We start from the raw sequence: 20,411 nt of genomic DNA on the forward strand, positions 1-20,411 counted from the left end.
TGGCAGGGGTGAAGTGCAGGAGGGTGGGACAAGGGGAGAAGGTAGGGGTGAGGCTGCTCAGAAGCCTTTGATAAGCTAACAGGAAGAACCAGGATGGTCCCCAGGAGAGGTCAGGGTTTGTGTTCCCAAGTGCCTGTTGCTCTGTGTGTGTGAGACTCTGTGTGACTGAGGTGCAGAAACAGGAGCAGACAACTGCCCTACTTCTTCCCTTCTCCTGAAGTATGGGGAGCAGCTCTGAACCCCACAGTTGTTCCTTCAAGACACTCAACACCTCCCTCAGGGCCCACAGGCAGGATGGGCACCACTGCCAGCTTCCATAGTTCTCATCACAGTGTGGACTTGGACAAGCTGTGGCCACTGCTCCCTGGGCTCCTGCTCTGCCCCAGCTCAGCGACCACCTGCACGCTGCACCTGCTGCAGCCAGAGGTCCTTGGCCTGGGGTTACCCCCACAGTCCACTCCGACTTGCAGCCCCTAGCAATCCATACTCCTGGAGGTCTATTTCTGTGTTTGTAGGCATAAGAGATGGTTCTTATTTATTGGCTCACAAAGATGCAACCAGCATGGAGCTGCTGCAGCCACCCCCTCCTCGGCCCTCAGCTTGAGGGGGAGCTGGAGGGGACTTTGCTAAGTGCTTTGGTTTGTAAGAGAGGAGAAGGTTGTGGCCAACACTCCAACTGTCACTGCCTGGTCAGCTTCACTGCACACAGAAATAGCTTTGTAACTGTGGGGATGTTTCTGAGGTACTTGACAAGGTCAAATAAAAGATGACTGCTGACACCGGGCTCTGGAGCTTCTGTTGTGCTCACTCCATCCCAGCGAGAGCTCAGCGAGGCAGGGACAGCACAGAGGGAGGCAGGGACAGCTTCCCCTCCCCCTCAGTCTTCTCTTGTGCTCAGGGGCTGGCACAGGCTGCCCAGGGAGGTGCTGGAGTCCCCAGCACTGGAGGTGTTCAGATGGTGGCCATGCAGGTGGGGGAAGAACTTCCATGCTCATGAAGCAGCAGGATGTGTCCCAGGCCAGCAGGAAGCCACCAACCATACCAATGTTTTATTTCCTTTACAGTTAGAAACACCCAGAACACAACAAACACCTCGAGGTCCCCAGGCTCCCTGCACAAGCCAGTGCCATCCCTTTGATCCTTCACCCTGCCCTGTGCAGAGGACACTGGGCACCCTCTCCAGGGCCAGGCTGTGGCTGCTGTGTCCCCACAGTGCTGCTCTCCCCCGTGACAGACAAAGCAGCAGATGAAGGCTCCCAGTATCCTCCCTGGGCTCTCCAGGGTGGTAGTGTAGTGTCTGATGAGCTTACCTGAAAGTGGGCTCTGTGATCCTGCTCCACCTGCACACTCATGCACTGGAAGGACATTTCCTGCTTGCTCCAAGGGGCCAGCAGGAGACACTGTCCCTGTGCTTTAGTGCAGCAGGCAAAAGCTTCCATGGCCCAAAGCCATGGCAGAGGTCTCTCCAAATGGGATGTCCCCAGTTGCTACAGCCCTGGGAGATGCCAGGTCTGGCCTCTGGCTGAATCCCTGCAGTCAGGGATCAGGGTGGGCAGCCCAGAATCCACGGCCCAGCTCCACCATAGGCCATCCACCTCCCATCTGTGTGCCAGCTCTGGCAGTGAAATCCTTCCTGCTGCATGGGCTGAGGGTTGCCCTGCATCTGTCAGAATGGAGAGGAACCCTTGGGAGGTGAAGCAGAACCCAGATGAGCTCCCACCACAGCTGGTAGCAGAACCAGTCTGAGCCCCTGAAGAGTTGAAGTGCCGAGAGGCCAGGAGGGGAGCTGGAGTCCCAGGGTGCTTAGAAATAGCAGCTGGATTTTCAGCCCTTCATTTTTCATTCCCAATAAAACCATCCAGATGCCCACAGTTCCTGCACCATCCAACTCCACTATGAGCTGCAGAAGATGAGACTCTGTCTGCCTCCACCAGGTGCTGGTGTGGAAGGAGTCCAAAGAAAGGTTCTGCACCCACCGGAGATGGAAGCCTTGAAAGAGCTGAACCCAAAGCCAAGCAGGAGAGCTGGAGCTGGTTCTCCCTTGGAGCATCTGCTGGGCTTCCTCAGCAGGCAGCTGGAGTGAGTGCAGCACCGGAACCTCCAGCTACAGTCCCATGCCAAGCACCTACAGACCCTGCTCCCCCACCTCCCTGCAGCCTCAGGGAGGCCCAGCACAGCGCCCCCCAGCTGCTGGGGGCTACACGAACTCGGTGAAGTCGTCCACCGAGGAGATCAGCCTCTTGCGCTGCCCGGTCTCGTAGGTGGCAGGAGGGTCCTGAGGGAGCTGGGAAGGGGGCTTGCTGGGAGCAGAGGGATGCACCTGCAGGGGAAGGCCAGGAGTCTGGTACTGGGTTTCTTCACGTAGCTGAAAGTCAAACAAGAACAGATGAGCTCTCACGCTCTGCACTCTCCATCAGGGCAGGGCAGGACAGGCTCTTCAGGACAGCTTTGTTCTACCGCCCCTAGCATGGGATTGTGGGGGGCAAGACCCTGGCCCAGGTTGTCCAGAGAGCTGGGAGCTGCCCCATCCCTGGAACCATCCCAGGTCAGGTTGTCTGGGGCTGTGAGCAGCCTGCTCTAGCTGCAGATGTCCCTGCTGACTGCAGGGCGTTGGACTGGATGAGCTTTAAAGGTCCCTTCCCACCCAATGTATTCTGTGATTCTATTCCAGTCTGTGGTGCCAACTAGGTGCAGCTCTGGGTGCAGCTATTTGGTTCTCCAAACCCCTTTGCCAGCAGGGAAGCTGCCTAGACCTGCCTCACTCCACTGCTCATTCCCACAACAGCTGCACTCTGCCTTTCACACACATCTTGTAACTAGCACCAGCCTTGGCAGAGTCAGAGATGGTTGGACTTGAGGATCTCGAGGGGAGATTGAGACTGGATGTTAGGAAGAAATTCTTTCCAGGGAGAGTGGGAAGACACTGGCACAGGTTGCCCAGGGAGGCTGTGGCTGCCTCCTCCCTGGAGGTGTTCAAGGCCAGGCTAGATGAGGCCTCGAGCAGCCTGGGCTGGTGGGAGGTGTCCCTGCCCCTGGCAGGGGGCTGGAGCTGGATGGTCTTTAAGGTCCCTTCCAACCCAAACCATTCTATGAATCTTCAAAGTTTTCTCCAACCAAAATGCCTCTGCTCCTTTTGCCTCATGGTCTGGTCTGTAGCAGGACTCTGAGGCAGGGCCCAGTGCCCCACAGCACAGCAGAGCCCTGGACTCACCCTGTGCCTCAGCCTCTTGATGTGCCGCAGCCTGGCGATCCACTTGGAGGGGTAGGTGTCCGTGGGGTTTGAGCGGCTGTGGTGCACCTGGGAAGCCATCTGGTGTGGGGAGAGCAGGGAGGGGACACCTGAGCATCACCATGGCCACAACCTTCATTAGAAGGCTCCAGTCGAGTTTTACAGCAGCTGGAGCGCAGCCCCAGGTCCTAACTGTCCCTGAAGCAGACAACCTGCTGCAGCGAGCCCCCTGGCCTGCAGCAGGAGCCCAGCTAGGGCCGGGAGGTCTGAGGGCGCCCAGGGCACTCACGTTGGCGTGCAGGGCCATCTGACGGGCTACAAAGGGCAGGTTCTTGTCAGAGATGATCTTGGCCACGCTGGTGTCCACCAGGCCCTCCATGTCTGTGTTTGAAAGCAAGAAGACCTTTCCTGGGAGGCAGTTCAGGACAAGGCAAGGGCTGCCAGGAACTAAAGCAGCAAAATAACCTGGAGGCCACAGAAGCTCAGAAGTTCTCCTCGAGCTCTACAGCTTCAACTGCAGCAGAACCTGCACATAGCACAACTGGCTCTCAAATCCTGGCTGCTCTGTGAAGGTCTGAGGTGACCCTGCTGGGCTTCTCACCACATGAAGCAGTGTGAGCAAACACTACCTCAGAAGTGCTCCTTTGGTAAGATCCAAGCAAATGCCCCTGCAGAAGGCACCAGCACTGCTGAGCTCACAAGGAGCCAAGACTTGCTTCCAGGTCCTGCAGAGGCCAAAGGTACAGGGACCTCCACCCCAGATCTCCTCCAGTATTCCCAAGCAATTGCTAAAGGGACTTGCTCTACTCTGCTGGAAGATAGAAGAGGCAGCAATGTGCTCTTGTAGCCAAGAAGGCCAAGGGTCTCCTGGGGTGCATGAAAAGGAGCACAGGCAGCGGCTAGAGGGAGGTTTTCCTCCCCTCTACTCTGCTCTAGGGAGGCCACAGCTGGAGTCCTGGGTCCAGTTCTGGGCTCCCCAGTTCAGTACAGACAGGGAACTGCTGCAAGGAGTCCATCAGAGGCTACAAAGCTGCTGAGGGGCCTGGAGCAGCTCCGTGAGGAGCAAAGGCTGAGAGCCCTGGGGCTGAGAGCCTGCAGCAGAGCAGCCCCAGAGGGGAGCTGAGCAATGCTCAGCAAGAGCTAAAGGCTGGGAGGCAAGAGGCTGGGGCCAGGCTCTGCTCAGTGGTGCCCAGGGACAGAACAAGGGGCAGGGGGCACAAACTGGAACCCAGGAGATTCCACCTGAGCAGGAGGAGAAAGTTGTTTGTTGTGAGGCTGCTGGGGGCCTGGAGCAGGCTGCCCAGAGAGGCTGTGGAGTCTCCTCTGGAGAGCTTCCAAACGCTTCTCTTGGGCATGAACAGGTCATACCCAGTCATATGTAGCAGCAAACTATTTTCAGAGAGTTTCTCCTGCAAGCTTTGACTTTTGAGACACAGAAGCCCTGCAGGTGAAGGCAGCTGTGGAATCTGCCAGCAGAGGAAAGGCCAAGAGCAAAGGCCGGAGGGTTCCTACCTTTGCGGCACTGCAGCGTCACCAGGTTGCAGTCGTAGTCCAGCGGTGTGATGATGACATGCACAAAGTTGAACTGCCCCTGAGGAGAAAACAATCGGGGGCGGGGGAGGGAATAATCATGTCCCTGGCACCCAGAGTGAGCCCTGTGAATGCCACCCATAGGTGACCCCAGCAAGGCCAACAACCCCCAGGACATCCATGCTGTCTGCTGACAGAACAGACGAGAAGAAGGTTCTGCAGGCAGCCACCAGCCTCTTTTGGAAGCCACCCCCAAGTCAAACCTTGTACCTTTATGGTGCCCAGTTTAAAGTCTTCCCCAGAGTCGTTGTAAATGATAGAAACAAAGTCATTGCCAAGGTGTCTCTTCTTGTCACAGCGATACTTGTCCAGGTCCTTCGTGGGCATCAGGGTGGCGATGTGGAAAATGGCTGCAGGGGAGGCAGGGGAGGCCTCAAGGCTGGGCTGCAAGCAGTGCTGCAAGCAGCAGCGTGCCACAGAGTAGCACCAACAGCACCAGAATGGAAAACAAAAGCTCTGCTCTCCCAACACAGGGGCCAGAAGGAGCAGGGCAGGGATTGTGTCCCTCTGTCCAGCGCTGGCAAGGCCACACCTTGAGTCCTGGGGTCAGTTTTGGGCCCCCACCCCAAGAATGACTTTGAGGAGCTGGAGCAGATCCAGAGAAGGGCAATGAAGCTGGGGAAGGGTCTGGAGAACAGGGCTGGGGAGGAGCAGCTGGGGGAGCTGGGGGTGTTCAGCCTGGGGGAAAGGAGGCTGAGGGAGACCTCACTGCTCTCTGCAGCTCCCTGGGAGGAGGCTGGAGCCGGGGGGGAGCTTGGTCTCTTCTCCCTAGTATTAGGTGACAGAAGGAGAGGAAATGGCCTGGAACTGTGCCAGGGGAAGGTCAGGTTGGAGATTAGGAATAATTTCTCTCCTGCAAGAGTGGTCAAGCCCTGGAGCAGTGTGCCCAGGGAGCTGGTGGAGTCTCCATAGTGGGAGACATTCCAATCATGTCTGGATGTGTTCCTGTGTGACCTTCTCTGGGTGACCCTGCCTTGGCATGGGGGTTGAACTAGAGGGTCTCCAGAGGCCCCTCCCAACCCCTGCCATTCTGTGACTCTGTGACAGAGAAACAGAGCCCCAGCCCTAGAAAGGAAAGGCTCAGATGAGAAGAGACCATCCCTCCCCGACCTGGAGCCTCCTTACCTTGCATGATGTCATCGTGCCAGCAGTAGGTGAACTGCCCATCCTCCCCACACACATCCAGGCCCCCGAGGTAGATCTTGTCTGGCTGGCAGTCCTTGAGCTCGATGAGCTTCCCCAGGCCGGTCAGGAACTCGGTGTAGCGGTAGGAGCCGTGCTCGTTGGACAGGATGGCGATCTCGTTGTTGCTCTGGGGAAGGGGCAGTGCTAGAGCACTCCAGCAGCACCAGCTGCTGCCTTAGTGCCCTCCTAGAAGGCCTGCATCAAGGCACTGATTTTAGTACAAATAAGGAAAGAAAGGGACACCACAGGAGAGGGAAAAACTGTTCAGCCTGGAGAAGGCCCCAGGAGACCACCTGGTGACCTTTCAGTGCTAAAAGGAGATGAGAAGAAAGCTGGGGACAGACTTCTGAGCAGGGTCTGTGGTGACAGGACAAGGGGGGATGGTTTGAACTGAAAGAGGGAGATTTAGACTGGAGAGAAGGAAGAGAATTGTTACACTGAGGATGGTGAGAGCCTGGCCCAGGCTGCCCAGAGAGGTGGAAGCTGCCCCATCCCTGGCACCATCCCAGCTCAGGTTGTTTGGGGCACTGAGCAGCCTGCTCTGGTTGGGGATGTCCCTGCTGGCTGCAGGGGGTTGGACTGGATGACCTTAAAGGTCCTTTCCAAGTCAAAGCAGGCTGTGACTCCATGAGATCTCAGAGCTGGAGCAGTGGTGCCCATGGAGGGCTGAGCTCACCTGGCCCTCCCCAACGTAGAGCACAGCGATCTTGTGTGTGTCATAGGAGGGGATCTGGTCCAGCAGCTGCACTGACCTCTCGAATGTCTGCAAACAAAGCATGGCCCACAGCTTCACAGCCCCACCTGCACAACCCCACTGCCCTCCCTGCAAGGGCAGCACGGTGACAGCACAGGGCCCTGACCCTCCCTGCTGTCTGCCTGGGGGAGTCTGCCCTACTCTGCTTGGCAAGGGCACAGAGCACCATCGGCGCGAGGTCCAGAGCAGTGCTCCGTGGCACCCATCCCCACACTGCCCTGTTCTGTGCCCCAGGTGAGCTTCACCTGGCAGACTCCAGGGGTTAGATGCAGCTGCCACAACAAATAAAGCTCCAGGCATGAATCTCTCTTGCTCTGAAGACCATTTCTAGCATCAGCCATCACTCAGGCTTCCCACCCCCTGATCACCCAAACCTAAAGGGAGGGAAGCGATCAGGAGCTCTGTGGGGCTCCGTCCTCAGCAGCCTCATTCCAGCACTACTTCTCCAGCAAGTTTATCACCAATTTTCCACACAACCACAGAAAGCTTCTTGGCCACTCCAAGTGTCTCTCCCAGTGACATCCTGCCACGGTCACCTACTGCTCAGTTTTCATCCTGAACTCCTCCCAGGAGCTAAAACCCAAAGCTCCACAGATCACCCTGGGAGCCTGGCACAGCACCAGCCAACTCACCCAGCACCTCCAACTCAATCCAAGTGGGAGGCAGCAGGATGGGGGCTTTAAATCACACCATCTGAGCTGGACATTCACCTCCCCAGAGATGAACTCCAAGAATTTAAAAAGGAAAGCCCAAACCAGCTGTGCCTACCTCGTTGGGCAGCAGAAGAGGCTTGTTGTTCTCATCACCAAAGAATGGGGAGTGGTACAACTGCAGAAACACAAAGCTGAAGGAGATAGGAGGGGAAGGGTCCTGTTACCATAAAAATGTATCCAGTTTGGATCTGCTGGATGTAAGATGCATTAGGTACAGGAAAAAAGAGAGGCAGTTAAAAGGCTACCAGAGAGTTACTCATCCTCTAGAGACACTTCAGAGGATGGTTTGTAATAGAGCCCTGCCAGGCAGGCAATGCTGGTGTCAGACAGCAGCAGCTGCACTAAGCCCCTGCTCCAAAGGCAGGCTGGAGGAGGAGTGGGACTTGACTCCTGCCTCACAACCATGGAGGTCCTCCCAGGCAAGCAGAGAAGTGATTTTACATCTCTCTGCATTTTACCTGCCCCTGAGAAGATGAACACTGTCTCATCATGGAATTTTGGGCAACTACCAACTATTCTAAACTCTGCTGGCAGTGCAAGAGCAGCAATTCATCCTGTTGGCAGCCAGACTAACTCTGGGTGACCTGCATTCCAGCCACACACATTGGGACTCTAAGCTGGGAGCGACTCTGACATGAGCAAACTCTTCATCTATTTCCTTCCCCACTCCTAAACCACCAGAGTGCTTTGGTGGCTCTGGGTTGAAGGTGTCTTCATTAGCTGCTGCCAAGCAGGTCATTCATCTCCAGGCTCTGAGTCAGGCACTGATTTCTGGATCCCACCACACCAGCAGAGCAGCAGCTCCAGCAGCCATGGCTGCAGCAGCTCTGAGCTCATCATTTCTAGCTTCAGCAAAGCCCCAGCACCCACCTGGGGTTTATTCCAGGTACTTTCTCAGCGTTGGAAGCTGCAGTTCTGCTCCTGAGGGCATCTCTCTCGATCCTCTTGCCCCTCCTGGATGGGGCTGAGTCGGAGATGGTGTATCCTCGGGGCCGGTGCCCGCAGGGGGAGCGAGGCGAGGTGGCAGGGCCGGTGCCGTCCAGCCCCCCCGGCCCAGCCCCTCTGGTGTCTTCTCCCTGGCCCAGCCAACTGCCCAGCCCTTCCCCTTCCAGGTTCCCTGACTGGGACTTGCACTTCACTTCTGTGCTCAGCCTCCTCGTTACTTCTCTGCCGTTGGCATCCCGGAGGACCTCCTGCAGAGTCTGCAGCTCGGGGGAGGAGCTGGACTTGCTGAGGGGCTGGGCCGGCTGGAAGGAGAGCTCCTCCAGCGTCCGCCCCTCCTCCGACGGCAGCACTCTGCCGATGGGAATGCCACCCTCCACCAGCTCTTCAGACTTCAGAGACTTTTCATCTTGGCTGGAGGTGGAGGAGGACTTAAAAGTGGAAGAAACAATGATGAGAAGTTTTCCTGGCAGGGAAAATAAAAGCTGACAACAGTAATGCTTGAGGCACCCCTGAAGGTCCAGTGAGAGGTGAGCAGAAAGGTCCCACTGGAGGGCAAGGACCCTGCACTACATGGGCCTGTACTGGTGCTGCTCTGCCACCCAAAGTCTCCAGCAGGGTTCCATCTGCACCTTGGCATCACTAGTGAGCTCTTTCAGATGGTGCCAGGAGGGGTTCATCAGGGCAAGCTGGAGAAGTAGAACCTCCTGAGGGTCAGCAAGGGCAAGTGCCAGGTCCTGCACCTGGGTCAGGACAATCCTTGGTATCAATCCAGGCTGGGGGATGAAGGGCTGGAGAGCAGCCCTGTGCAGAAGGACTTGGGGGTGCTGGTGGGGCAGAAGCTGGGCAGGAGCTGTTGCTGTGTGCTCACAGCCCAAGAGGCTACAGGTTTGAAACTAAAAGAGAGAGACTTGGACTACAGAGAAGGGAGACATTTTTGGCACTGAGGGTGGTGAGACCCTGGCCCAGGTTGCCCAGGGAGTTGAGAGCTGCCCCATCCCTGGCACCATCCCAGCTCAGGTTGTTTGGAGCTGTGAGCAGCCTGCCCTGGTTGGGGCTGTCCCTGCTGGCTGCAGGGGGTTGGGCTGGATGGGTTTGGAAGGCCCAGAACTGGTCAGCCTGTTTCCTCTTACCCTGCTGTAGGACTCGTGGGGTTTACCAAACCTTTCCTCACTCAGGACTTGTTCAGAGCACGAAGTGTCAATGTCCTCACTCTCTGGAGACTCAGCTGGGGACTCAGCCTCCTTCAGCTCCATCTCCAAGGGGCTGCCCTCCTCCAGCACCACCGCGGACTCTACCGAGACACAAGGCAGAAGAACTGAAGTCTGTAGAGAGGCCCAGCTGGCCAGGCCCCCTCCTCTCCTCTCAAGTACCAGCCTTTTCCCTGTGGGATTTCAGTGGAAGGCCACATTGACTGAGTGCTCTGATTGTCTGTCCTGTCAGACTTGCTCCTGGCTGCCCTTTGGTGTACAGAATTACTGATCACCTCACCCTCACAGCAAAGGGCTGCATCTCCTTGGGTCCAGAGCAGTGCAGCTGGTTCCAGTTGTTACTGATGAACAAGCAGGGGACAGGATGAGGAAATGGGACCTTGGACACCAATGCTTGGTTATCAGGACAGACAGGAACTACAGAGATGTGAGAAAGTAAAGGCTAGCGTTCAAAGTTCATCACCATCCAGGCGAGGAAGACACAGGCTAGGGGCAAGAGCGTGGCTCTCATCCTGCAATGCTCCTCTGCCTTCTGGTGGCCTAGGAGGAGATAAGGAGTTCCACCAGGAGGTGCAGTCTGGCAGTTTTCCAAGTCTGTCTCAGCAGAAGCAAAACAATTCAGCCCTGGGGGTCTGAACGGCCAAAGAGAGCAGGGGCAGCACTGCAGCAGCAGAGAAACCTGCAGCTGGTTTGATGGAACCACCCCCACAGGAAGGCTCCTGGGAAGCCCTGCCTGTGGTGCAGGGGGCAGGACCCTGAGCACAGGGAGGAGTCTGAGCAAGGGCTCCACTCTTAACCTTTTTGGTTATGCATTTTTTTATCCTGAGGAAAAGGCTGGAGAACAGGAGGCTTCCCATAATGCACACAAGGGACTGGAAGACCAATCTGAAAGGCCAAGATTTGTGTTCCAAAGTAAAAGAAAATCAGCACACACACACACAAATTATATCCAAAAAATTACCAAATCAGCAAAATTAAAGTAGCAAACCCCCCAAACAACATAAATCACTAAAGCAGCTTTTCCTGGGGTGATTTCAGCTCTCAGGACCCAAGTTATTTCAAAGAAGCAATTAAGAGTTAGCACTGCACACACAAAACCTTCTGAACACACACCCAAAACAACCCCAAACAACGTGCTGATCTGGTTAGCTGTCCAAGCCAGAGCACAGCTGCACACTGCCAGTGCTTCCAAGCTCCCTGGGCTGCCCCACAGCTGCCAACCTCGCTGCTGGCTTCACACAGTCTGAGCACTGCCTCCTTATGCTTTAGGTGGGAAGAGCAGAACAGGAGCAGAGAGGAGAAGCAGGGATCAGGACTTTCCTGCAGTGTGGTTGTGCTGCTGGCAAGAGGCTTGTGACAACCACCACCAGAGCTTCCAAACACCCTGCTGCTCTGAGGGTTTTCCAGTGATGGAAGAGGAGGCAAAAAGCCATTTCAGGCCCTCCAATTCAGAAAGCACTGCAGATTAGCAAAGCAATGCAGGTGCTGTGCTCATAAGGTAGGCAACTGGATCCCCACTTTGCTTCATTTTACTGAAGTGGAGAAAGATTTGATGCTGCTTTAGAGCCCCCAGGAGAGGCTCTGAGCAGGTCTTGCCCTGGAACAGGTTTCCTCTTCATTATAGATACAACTTGGAAGCAGCATCTGTGGTACTGTCAAGTTTCATATAGACCTCAGATACATAAGTCAGCTCCTGCCAGCTTTTCTCTGCCCAGCTCTGACAGACTCTTGTGGGCTGAGTCCATAGGAAGCCATTTTGGGGCAGCTTGTCCCTGAAACCTGCTCCTGCTGCACTGTTTTGAAGTGTGGGAGCTCACAAAGGGCCAGCTGTAACATGGAGCTGGAAAGAAATTAATCAATCAATCAGGAAGTGATTAAATGAATCAAACCACTCAGTCTTTTGGCCACAGCCTGTAATTGATGTCCTGCCTGGTGCCTCACAGCTAAAACCAAAGCTGCTTTAAGACATGGTCTGAGCTTGCAGGTGTTGGGTCTGGCTTGGACTTCTTCATGCTAGTCAAGATCCCATTTGCTGAGAGTAATGAGACTGGGTACAGACAGGAGACATGGAAGGGGAGATGAAGGATGAGGGATACATTGTCTATGAATCAGAGGTGTTCTTCCATGGCAATACTTTGGTTGGGTTTGTTTCCTTAAAGATATATAAATATACCTGCCCAGGATATGCTCCTGTGCAACTTCCCTTGACAACTGGACTGGTACATGGAAGAGAAAGAGGCCACTGCAAAGGGAAATCAAGTGAGCAGCTACATCAAAAAGGAAGGAGAGACTATATGAAAAAAAACCCAAAACCAAACCAAACCAAAAAGCACAGAGTTTAAAATGTAACCAAGAGCCTAGTGAAAAACAAAGAAGTAGAGAGATCAAACCAAAAGGAAGGAGCAAGCTGGGGGTAAGCTCACCAGACGCCCAAGGGACACTCCAAGGGCTACAACAGGAGTAAGGAGGCACAAAGACATTCAGACAAGGCAGACCTGTGGCAGTCTTAGGCTGCACCTTTAAATTCTCCACAGATCTTGAGCACAAAGTGGTAGAATGTAAATAAATGCCCACTGGGTGCAAAAAGGAAAATAAAGGTAAGCTCTGAGCAGTCCACTGGAGAGAGAATCCACACAGGCAGGGGATGGGAGCTAACTGCCTCCCTCTTTGCCTCCTGGCTCTGGGAGACGAACCTGTGCCTCCTGCTTGGCTGCTGACCTTGGCTGCTGACCTTGGCCCTGGCTCAGCACAACAAAATAACTCTGCTCTCTTCTCCTTTTGTGTCCAGGGGGGAAGGAGGGGGCAGGGAGGGGGGAGCTGTTGCAGCTCCCCTGGTTTTGGCCAGGGGGGTTCTTGTGCTGTCTATCAGTTGTAAATACCTGTCAATATTGCATTTCATTGTAGATTGGAGTCTTGCCTGTAAATACAGCTTCATTTGCTTCCAGCTGGGCTGGGCTGGCAATTTAATGCTGGGGGGAGTGTTCAACCCACTCCAAGACCCAAACTGCTCTATGTGAAGGATGCATCCTGGTGAGGTTTAGAAAGAAGAAACTCCTCAGTGATGTCCCAAGCACAGAACCCTGCCTGAGCAGTTCCTCACCTGCACACTGTGGGCTGAAAGAGAATTACTAACCCCAGGGACAGCCTGAAGAGGAGAAAAATGAGCAAGATTCACGTGGGTTTAACCTCTGAAGAGGCAAACCAACATGAATGTGGCAGTCAGACAGCAAAAGATCTTCCACACATTCATTCAGCAGCCAGCTCTGGCAAGTAGGAGTTGTGTTAAGAAGGATGTGGCCAAAAATGGTCTTCTCAGCCTGCCAGAGGAGAGGCCTTTGGGTGGGTGCTGCCTTCAGCTGGCACCAAACACCACAGCTCAATAGAACTGGTCATGGATAAGGATTTAAATCCTTTTTTATAAGGTGATCATTTGAGTTTTACTCTGATTTTGTGCCTGCACGTTCTGAAATCCTAAAGATCAAGGAATCATTAAGGTTGGAAAAGACCTTTAAGATCATTGAGTCCAACTCTTATCCCAGCACTGCCAAATCCCATCCTGGCCTGTTTCAAACACACCTGAAAGCCAGAATGTGTATCCATCCTGACTCCACATAATCTATAGCCACAAAAATGACCATGGGGCTGGAGCAGCTCTGCTGCAAGGCCAGGCTGAGGGAGCTGGGGGTGTGCAGCCTGCAGGAGAGAAGGCTCCAGGCAGAGCTCACAGCAGCCTGCCAGGAGCTGAAGGGCTCCAGGAAGGCTGCAGAGGGACTGCTCCCAAAGGGCTGCAGGGCCAGGAGCAGAGGCAATGGTTTGAAATGAGAGCAGAGCAGATTGAGATTGGAGGTGAGGAACAAGTTGTGCCCCAGGAGGCTGCTGGAGCACTGCAGCAGGTTGCCCAGGGAGGTGGTTGAGGCTCCCTGCCTGGAGCTGTTCAAGGTGAGGCTGGAGAGGGCTCTGAGCAACCTGATCTAGGGGAGGATGTCCCTGCTGCCTGCAGGGGTTGGCCTGGGTGAGCTCTGGAGCTCCCTTCCAACCCAAACCATTCTGTGATCCTGTGACTGATGCCACCTCCCCAGAAAATCCCCTGTCTGCTGTGAGCACTGCTCAGAGCCTCAGTGTCAGAGGCTGCTGACTCTTAGCAGGGATTACACAAAGCTTTACAACTTTCAGCTGCTGGCCACCACCAACAACCATTCACAGCTCTCTTAGAGGTGAAGCAGCCCCCAGACTACAGGAGATCCCTGGGCACTCTGGTGAAATGAAGCCATCAGGAGAAACTGATTCATCTGCACCAGTCTGAAGGCTGAGCACTCTCTAAGAGGTGAATAAATCTGCAGCCCCCAAGAGTTGCATTCTGCTGTCTCCTGCTGTAAAAGTCAGCCTGATTTGGGCCAGCCCGAACAGCAGCAGGCAGCTGCCCCAGGCTGGCCTTTGCACCGGGCCATTGCCTCAGGAACGCAGCCCCCTCCACGCCCAACACAAATGCCTATGCTGGAGACAAATGGAAATGGAAACACTGCATGGGAAGATCTGTCCACATGTGGGATGCCCAGATCAGCTCCAAACAAGTGGAAGAGGGAAAAGATCCATGACTTGGTTCATTTTCATTTGGGAAACAGCATGAAAAGCATGAACCATCCACAGAAGCTCCATTCCTCCTCTTTCTTCTCTCCAAGAAAGAGAATCTCTTTTCTGAAGCAAGGGGAAGGGAATTTCCCACTGACAGTTTCTAGGGACAGGAACTGGTTCCCCTCCTCACTGCTGTGCTAGCTTGACCGCTGCAGAAGGCCTGCAGCAACCTGGAGAGGCTCTGCAGAGGCTGCCGCGGCTCTCACCTGTGTTGGAGCGCTGCAGGAGCGACGGCTTGGCTGTCCCAGTGGCCAGGCTGGAGGAGGGGACAGAGAGGGACTTATAGAGAGCTGTTTCTCGGTGCTCCTTAAACCTCTCTGCAGCCATGAGAGCATTGGAGAGCTCCTGCAGGGGCATGTTGTTAATGTCTGAAGAGAAGGGGCTGAGGGGGTTCTCCAGACTCATCAGCCAGCTGGTGTTACCTGGCAGGAGAGAAGGAGGGAGGAGCATTGAGCCACCCAATGCCAGGGAGTCTACAATTCCCAGGCACCAACTGGGTTGGATTTTGCAAGTGAAAAATCAAAGCAGAGCAAGCCCTGAGCTCTGGTTAAGCTGATTGATCATAGATTCATCTCCTGTTTGCAGGAAGCAGCTCCCAGTGCTCAGCTCTTCACCCAAGCTCTTCAAACACCATCCCTGGAGACTCATGCCTATGGCAGACCCCCCACAGGCAGCCAAAACACTCAGGTCCTTTAATCAATGAGAGCATGGCATGGGCTGGGTTGGAAGGGACCTCCACTGTACAAATGGAAGTCTTTGCTTCAACCTTTTCCCAGGGCTTTTGTAGACTTGAAACACTGCAGAGTGACTGCAAAGCATCCAGGCTGCTCTCCAAGGTCTAGTCCAACCCCAACCATTCTATCTGTTAGTTTCAAGAGGCAGTGTGCAATACAGAGGTCCATTTCCAACTAAACAGAGGAGGCTTCCTTCTTCACCCAGGCTCTGGTGCCTGTGGCAGTCAGAACTGCCTCCATGCTTTAGATACCTGTGGGCCTGCGCACGAGGATCTCTGCCCACCCCTGTGTCAGCAGTGGCACATAGGCAGCTAAGTTTGCTTTTTCCTTCTGCAGAGGTGTCTGTGGAGCAGCAGCAGTCTTCTCTGATCGAGATGCAGAAGCAGGAGGAGCCTGTGTCCCTTGGGAAGCTGAGCCACTGGGAAAATGGGAGGCTGAGCTGTCTAAGGCACCCACACGTAAGGCATGACCACCTAGGAAGACAGGCAGAAACCAGGAGAGCCATGGTTAGCTACACTAAAATACCTCAGAAGTGAGAACTCTGCAGCTGGAGAGAGTCCAGGGGAGGCTACAAAGCTGCTGAGGGGCCTGGAGCAGCTCTGTGAGGAGCAAAGGCTGAGAGCCCTAGGGCTGAGAGCCTGCAGAAGAGCAGCTGGAGGCCTGGAGCAGGCTGCCCAGAGAGGTTGTGGAGTCTCCTCTGGAGAGCTTCCAACCCCCCCTGGGCACTGTGCCGCTGGGCAAGCTGCTGTGGGTGCCCTGCTGGAGCAGGGCTTGGAATGGGTGACCCCCAGACATCCCTTCCAACCCCCCCATGCTGGAATTTGTGAAGCTTTTTCAGCTTGGGAACCTAAGAGAACTTTTCCTTCCCTGTGCTTCCTATAAGCCACCAGGTCAGCTAACCAGAGATGATTCTCTCTGCTGGTGCTCACCACTTCATACCAAAGCTTTTCTGCAAGGAGCAACAAGCAGGAGCAGCACCACCCCTCCTGGGGCCACTGCTCCCTGCCCACTATCAAGCACCACACAGGTCCAGATTCCCAGATCTGTTTAGACTGAGGTCTCCTCAGCAGGCACTTGGAGACTCAAGCCTGTGTCCCAGCAGTGGCAGTGCTCCAGCACAGGCACTTACCAGACATGGATCGGACTCTGTTGCGAGAGCCTCTGCAGACCTGCTGCCCAGCCTGAGACTCCAGTTTTGCTGGAGCCTCTTTGGTTTGTCTCACTTGCAAAGCAGGCTCTGAGCTGTGGGCAAAGAAGATATTGATGGTACTGAGAGAGGGCTCAGCCATGCTGGACAAGTAAGACATTGCTCTTCTGCTAAGGGGAAAACTCCAAAGCTGAACTGTAACAGGGGTTAAGTGACTTTGGTAGGTGGAAAGTTCTAGAAATGGGAGTAGAAATTACCTTGATTCTGTGCTGCTTTGGAGCTCTACAGAGTCTAGGCCAAGCAGGGACCTTGTGCCCGTTCCAACACTCGTAGTGATGGTCACCAGTTTGTTGCCAACCAGCCAGGTCTTTGTCCTTCCTCCAGCCAGCAGAAACTCACCCACAGGAGACCTACAAACACATTTGTGATGAACACAGCTCTGAGGCTGCAGAGCACAGAGCCTACACAGGAGGTTCCTCCATGATAGAAGAGGAGGAAATGGCCTCAGGTTGTACCAGGGCAGGTTTAGTTTGGACATGAGAAGCAATTCCTTCCCCAAAAGGCTTGTCAAAGCCTGGCTATTCCAGGTGAGGCTGTAGAAGGCTCTGCTGAGCAGCCTGATCTAGGGGAGGATGTCCCTGCTGACTGCACTCTGCAGGTCCCTTCCAACACAGCCCATGACTCTATGGTCTCACACAGGCCATGGTTGTCCTCCACTCCTGAAGTGAACCGTGCACCTCAACCGCAAACACCTCTGCCCCACTCACCACGGGCTGAGCCCTACCTCTTGGGCACTGCAGTGAAGTTGGAGAAGACATAACGAGCCATCATGTCCAGGCAGGTCTCAGTCAGCTCCAGGTGGAGGGTTTTTAAGTTGTCATCAGCCTGAGCCATTGAATTTTCATCTGCAGAGCCCAGGCTGGCACTGGTGATGGACGTTTGGATCCGGCTAGGAGAGAAGGTTTCCAAGTGACAGATCACAGAGCACAGGGCCTGGTCCTGCCACCCCACAGACTCTGCTGCAGCACCACCTGCCACACATGCATGTGCCAGATCAGAGAGCTGGCCAGGCCTCAGGACTGCATGAGGCTGGTTTTGGCAGGGCCTCACCTTATGCTTTGTGGATTGTCCCTGCAGGAAGCACATTTTAGCTGGAGAGACTGAGCCAGGTGCCAGTGTCCATCAGCTCTCTGATGCTGGCTGGCCCATGGGCAAGTGCATCAAGCAAAGAGTAAGCAACAGCACCATGCTTTGAGTTTGCTAATCTATCATGAGAGCAAGCATCCCATGATCTGCAGTTTCCCAGGCAGCATGCTGCCTGTGAGCCACAACCAGAGGCACCTGAGCCTTAGCTTCAGAGCTCTGTGTTTTGTTTTCTCTGCTGCATCCCTTTTGCATATTGATTGGGAGTTTTTGGTGTGGGTTTTTTTTACCCCTCCAAATTCAACAGCTTGGTAAAACCTAATTTGAGACAGAAAACATTTGCACTCTGAACAGGAAACTGGCACAAGACCAGAGAGGATTTTGCCTTCAAACCAGCCACAGCAGCAAGGCAGTTTGAAAGGGCTGCAGTAACAGGCTGGGGTGCAGTGTCTGAGCGAGACAACTCCTTGTGCCATTGACCCACAAACCATGCTGAGAGCAGAGCAGATTGAGACTGGATGTGAGGAACAAGTTCTGCACCAGGAGGCTGCTGGAACACTGCAGCAGGTTGCCCAGGGAGGTGGTTGAGGCCTCATCCCTGGAGCTATTCAAGGTGAGGCTGGAGAGGGCTCTGGGCAACCTGATCCAGTGGAGGATGTCCCTGCTGCCTGCAGGGGGTTGGACTGGATGGCCTTTGGGGGTCCCTTCCAGCCCAGACCATTCCAAGATTCTATGATCTCTGTGTACCTAAGTTTGCAGAGGAACCAAAAGCCTCTCCTGGGGCAGGTCACTGCTGAGAAGGCTGCAGGTTGGCTGAGTCTGGACCAGGTCTCTCCCCTGCACACAATGCAACCTCTTCCCTTTTCTGGTTTTTTTTGGTGTTTTGTGATTGTGGTTGGTGTTTTTTTTCCTTCCTTCACCACCTTTACTTTGAAACCAGCATTTTTGGGTGCTAAAGCATCAGAGAACAGGGCAAAACAACCCAAACTCACCCCACAGGGTGCAATGCGACAACCCAGCAGGCAGCGTCGGGAAGCCATCAGATATCCACCAACCTCTTCCCTGTGCCTGAGGCCAGGTTCTTCTTGGGGCACCAAAGTCATGCAAGCATCCCACATGCAAAATCCACCCTGCTGCCACCCACCCTCACAGGTCAAACTTCCAAGTGCTGAGTTGCTCTTGGATTTCTCCCCACTTAAAGTGCCTCTACCTGCGGACCACATGTTCAGACACACTGATGCTGCGGGACCGGAAGGCATCAACTGCAGAGGGTTCTTTCAGCTCTTTCACTGGAGGAGAGTTATTCAAGCCTTGCTTTGCATTTTTGCCTAGTCTTAAACTACTAGGTGGAGAAGCACCAAGCCCCCAAAAGAAGGGAGGAAATCATTTGTAGGGTTGAAAGGTCACCCAGGTGCCAGGGTCAGTGTTTGGGAGGGGATGCCGGAGGGCGGTGCAAAGGTCAAACCAAAGCCGAAACAAAAACAAAAAGGAAACGGGAAATTAAAAAGGGACAAACAAGCAGAGCTGAAAGCAGTAAAACAGACAAACAACATCCTGAAAAGGAGGGGTAAAAACGTGCTACAAACCAAAGGAAATCAGGGTAAGCTCAAAACCAACCCAAACACTGCTCGAGAGGGCAGCTGGACACTGCTGCTGGGCGTTGGAAGCCAGAGGAGCAGCAGAAGGGCTGGCGGGAGGGGTCCCTGCCCGTGGCAGGGGACTGGAGCTGGATGGCCTTTGCAGGTCCCTTCCAACCCAAACCATTCTGGGAGCCTACGACAGGACTGCAGAGAGCCCTGCCCATGCTCTGATCACCACTCAGACCATCACCACCCCACTCAGCAACCTTGGGAACCACTGGGGTCTTGATCTCTTGGAGCCCAGCACCTCAGCCCGGGCACAGGAAAACATTGTTGGTGCTTAAGGAGTGGAAGCTACCAGGTACAGCAGCAGGGAAGCAGATTTATCTGCTCAAACTATTTCCCCTCTCACTTGGCCAGACTCCAAGCTCAGAGGCATCCCGTCTGAGGGCTGCCCACACTCCTGAGCAGAGACTTCTGTGGAGAGTGATCCAGCAAAAGCCTTTAGGTACAGCACTGTTCCACCCTGGGAGAATTCAACAAATCTGGGGGGGGAGGAGGGAACCAAACCAAAAACAGATTAGTTGAAATTCTGGTTTGAGAGATGAGTGTCAAAGGCTTCTCTTCCAAGCTTCTGAATGAAAGAGCAGGAGGTGAGAGAGATGGAAGACAAAACAGGGGTCAGCTAGAGCAGCAGGGCAGGGATGGGGCTTCTTCATTGCAAGACCCTGGCTGAGCCTTGCAAGTTGAAGTAGAGGCACTTTCCCCAGGGTCTGAATGCTGCTGTCTGCTTACAGCACATCCACACAAGCAAGTCAAGTGAACCAGTTTAGGTGAAGTCCTGCAGGTCCAAGGACATGAGAGACATCCTGAATGCCTCACAGGGTGTAGTCACACAGGGAAGCCTCCTTCTAGGAATGCCTCTCTCTGCTACCCTGGCAAATGCTGCTTTGAAAGGGTGCTGGTGAGAGATGTTCTGACTTCTACAGACACCAGGCTTTGCTTAACTCTGACATAATGGCTTCAAGATTCAGGCTCAGGACATCTTCAAGGCCAGGCTGGATGAGACCTCGAACAACCTGCTCTAGTGGGAGGTGTTCCTGCCCATGGCAGGGGGCTGGAGCTAGATGACCTTTTAAGGTCCCTTCCAACCCAGCCAGTTCTGTGAATCAGTTCTATGAACCTAGATGCCCAGAAGGCAGCTGCCTGCTGCCCAGCACACTGGGCTGGTGGAGGACACCATGGGGAAACACTGCACAGGCTCTCTGTTTGCACAGGTTGCTTCATCACAATCTCTGGCCATCATTTTGTACATTACCTCTGAGGAGGAATTAACACCACTGGAGGAACGTGGTACTCTGCTGCTGCTGCTACCAAGCCTTCCTTCTGGGAGCACTCTGCTGACACACATCAGCCTGAAAGAACTCCTGGGTTTAAAATCACCCAAAAAGAAACACCCTCACCCTACTGCAAAGGCTTAAAGAACAGCCAGCAATGCTTCTGAAGTTTGGTCAGGTTTGACTCTAGCTCCTCACCACCTTAAGTCTGGTC

The 20,411-nt window shown here is 54.3% G+C and overlaps 1 protein-coding gene across 4 annotated transcripts in view; it reads right to left on the reverse strand.

The window, feature by feature from the left end:
- Positions 1-44: 44 nt before the first annotated feature.
- The window catches only part of LOC137445065 (tuberin-like), a 41,732-nt gene continuing 21,365 nt past the window's right edge, over positions 45-20,411 (reverse strand). Inside the window, exons 26-42 of one of the 4 annotated variants that reach the window (XM_068146474.1) lie at positions 18,491-18,619; positions 16,922-17,086; positions 16,395-16,547; positions 16,120-16,232; positions 15,242-15,463; positions 14,463-14,678; positions 11,798-11,866; positions 9,547-9,707; positions 8,342-8,844; positions 7,527-7,602; positions 6,681-6,767; positions 5,945-6,131; positions 5,030-5,169; positions 4,742-4,820; positions 3,519-3,610; positions 3,212-3,310; positions 45-2,365 (exon numbers count right to left, since the gene is read on the reverse strand). In XM_068146474.1, coding sequence (XP_068002575.1) covers positions 2,198-2,365; positions 3,212-3,310; positions 3,519-3,610; positions 4,742-4,820; positions 5,030-5,169; positions 5,945-6,131; positions 6,681-6,767; positions 7,527-7,602; positions 8,342-8,844; positions 9,547-9,707; positions 11,798-11,866; positions 14,463-14,678; positions 15,242-15,463; positions 16,120-16,232; positions 16,395-16,547; positions 16,922-17,086; positions 18,491-18,619 — 2,659 coding nt within the window. In that variant the 3' untranslated portion in view covers positions 45-2,197. Of the gene's footprint in view, positions 2,366-3,211; positions 3,311-3,518; positions 3,611-4,741; positions 4,821-5,029; positions 5,170-5,944; positions 6,132-6,680; positions 6,768-7,526; positions 7,603-8,341; positions 8,845-9,546; positions 9,708-11,797; positions 11,867-14,462; positions 14,679-15,241; positions 15,464-16,119; positions 16,233-16,394; positions 16,548-16,921; positions 17,087-18,490; positions 18,623-20,411 lie in introns of all 4 variants that reach the window. The other 3 variants (XM_068146473.1, XM_068146476.1, XM_068146475.1) reach the window with 3 other exon arrangements.

Source organism: Melanerpes formicivorus, unplaced genomic scaffold (genome assembly GCF_026170545.1).
Source record: "Melanerpes formicivorus ecotype bairdi unplaced genomic scaffold, bMelFor1.0.p_v2 SCAF_14, whole genome shotgun sequence".
Taxonomy (NCBI): Eukaryota; Metazoa; Chordata; class Aves; order Piciformes; family Picidae; genus Melanerpes; species Melanerpes formicivorus.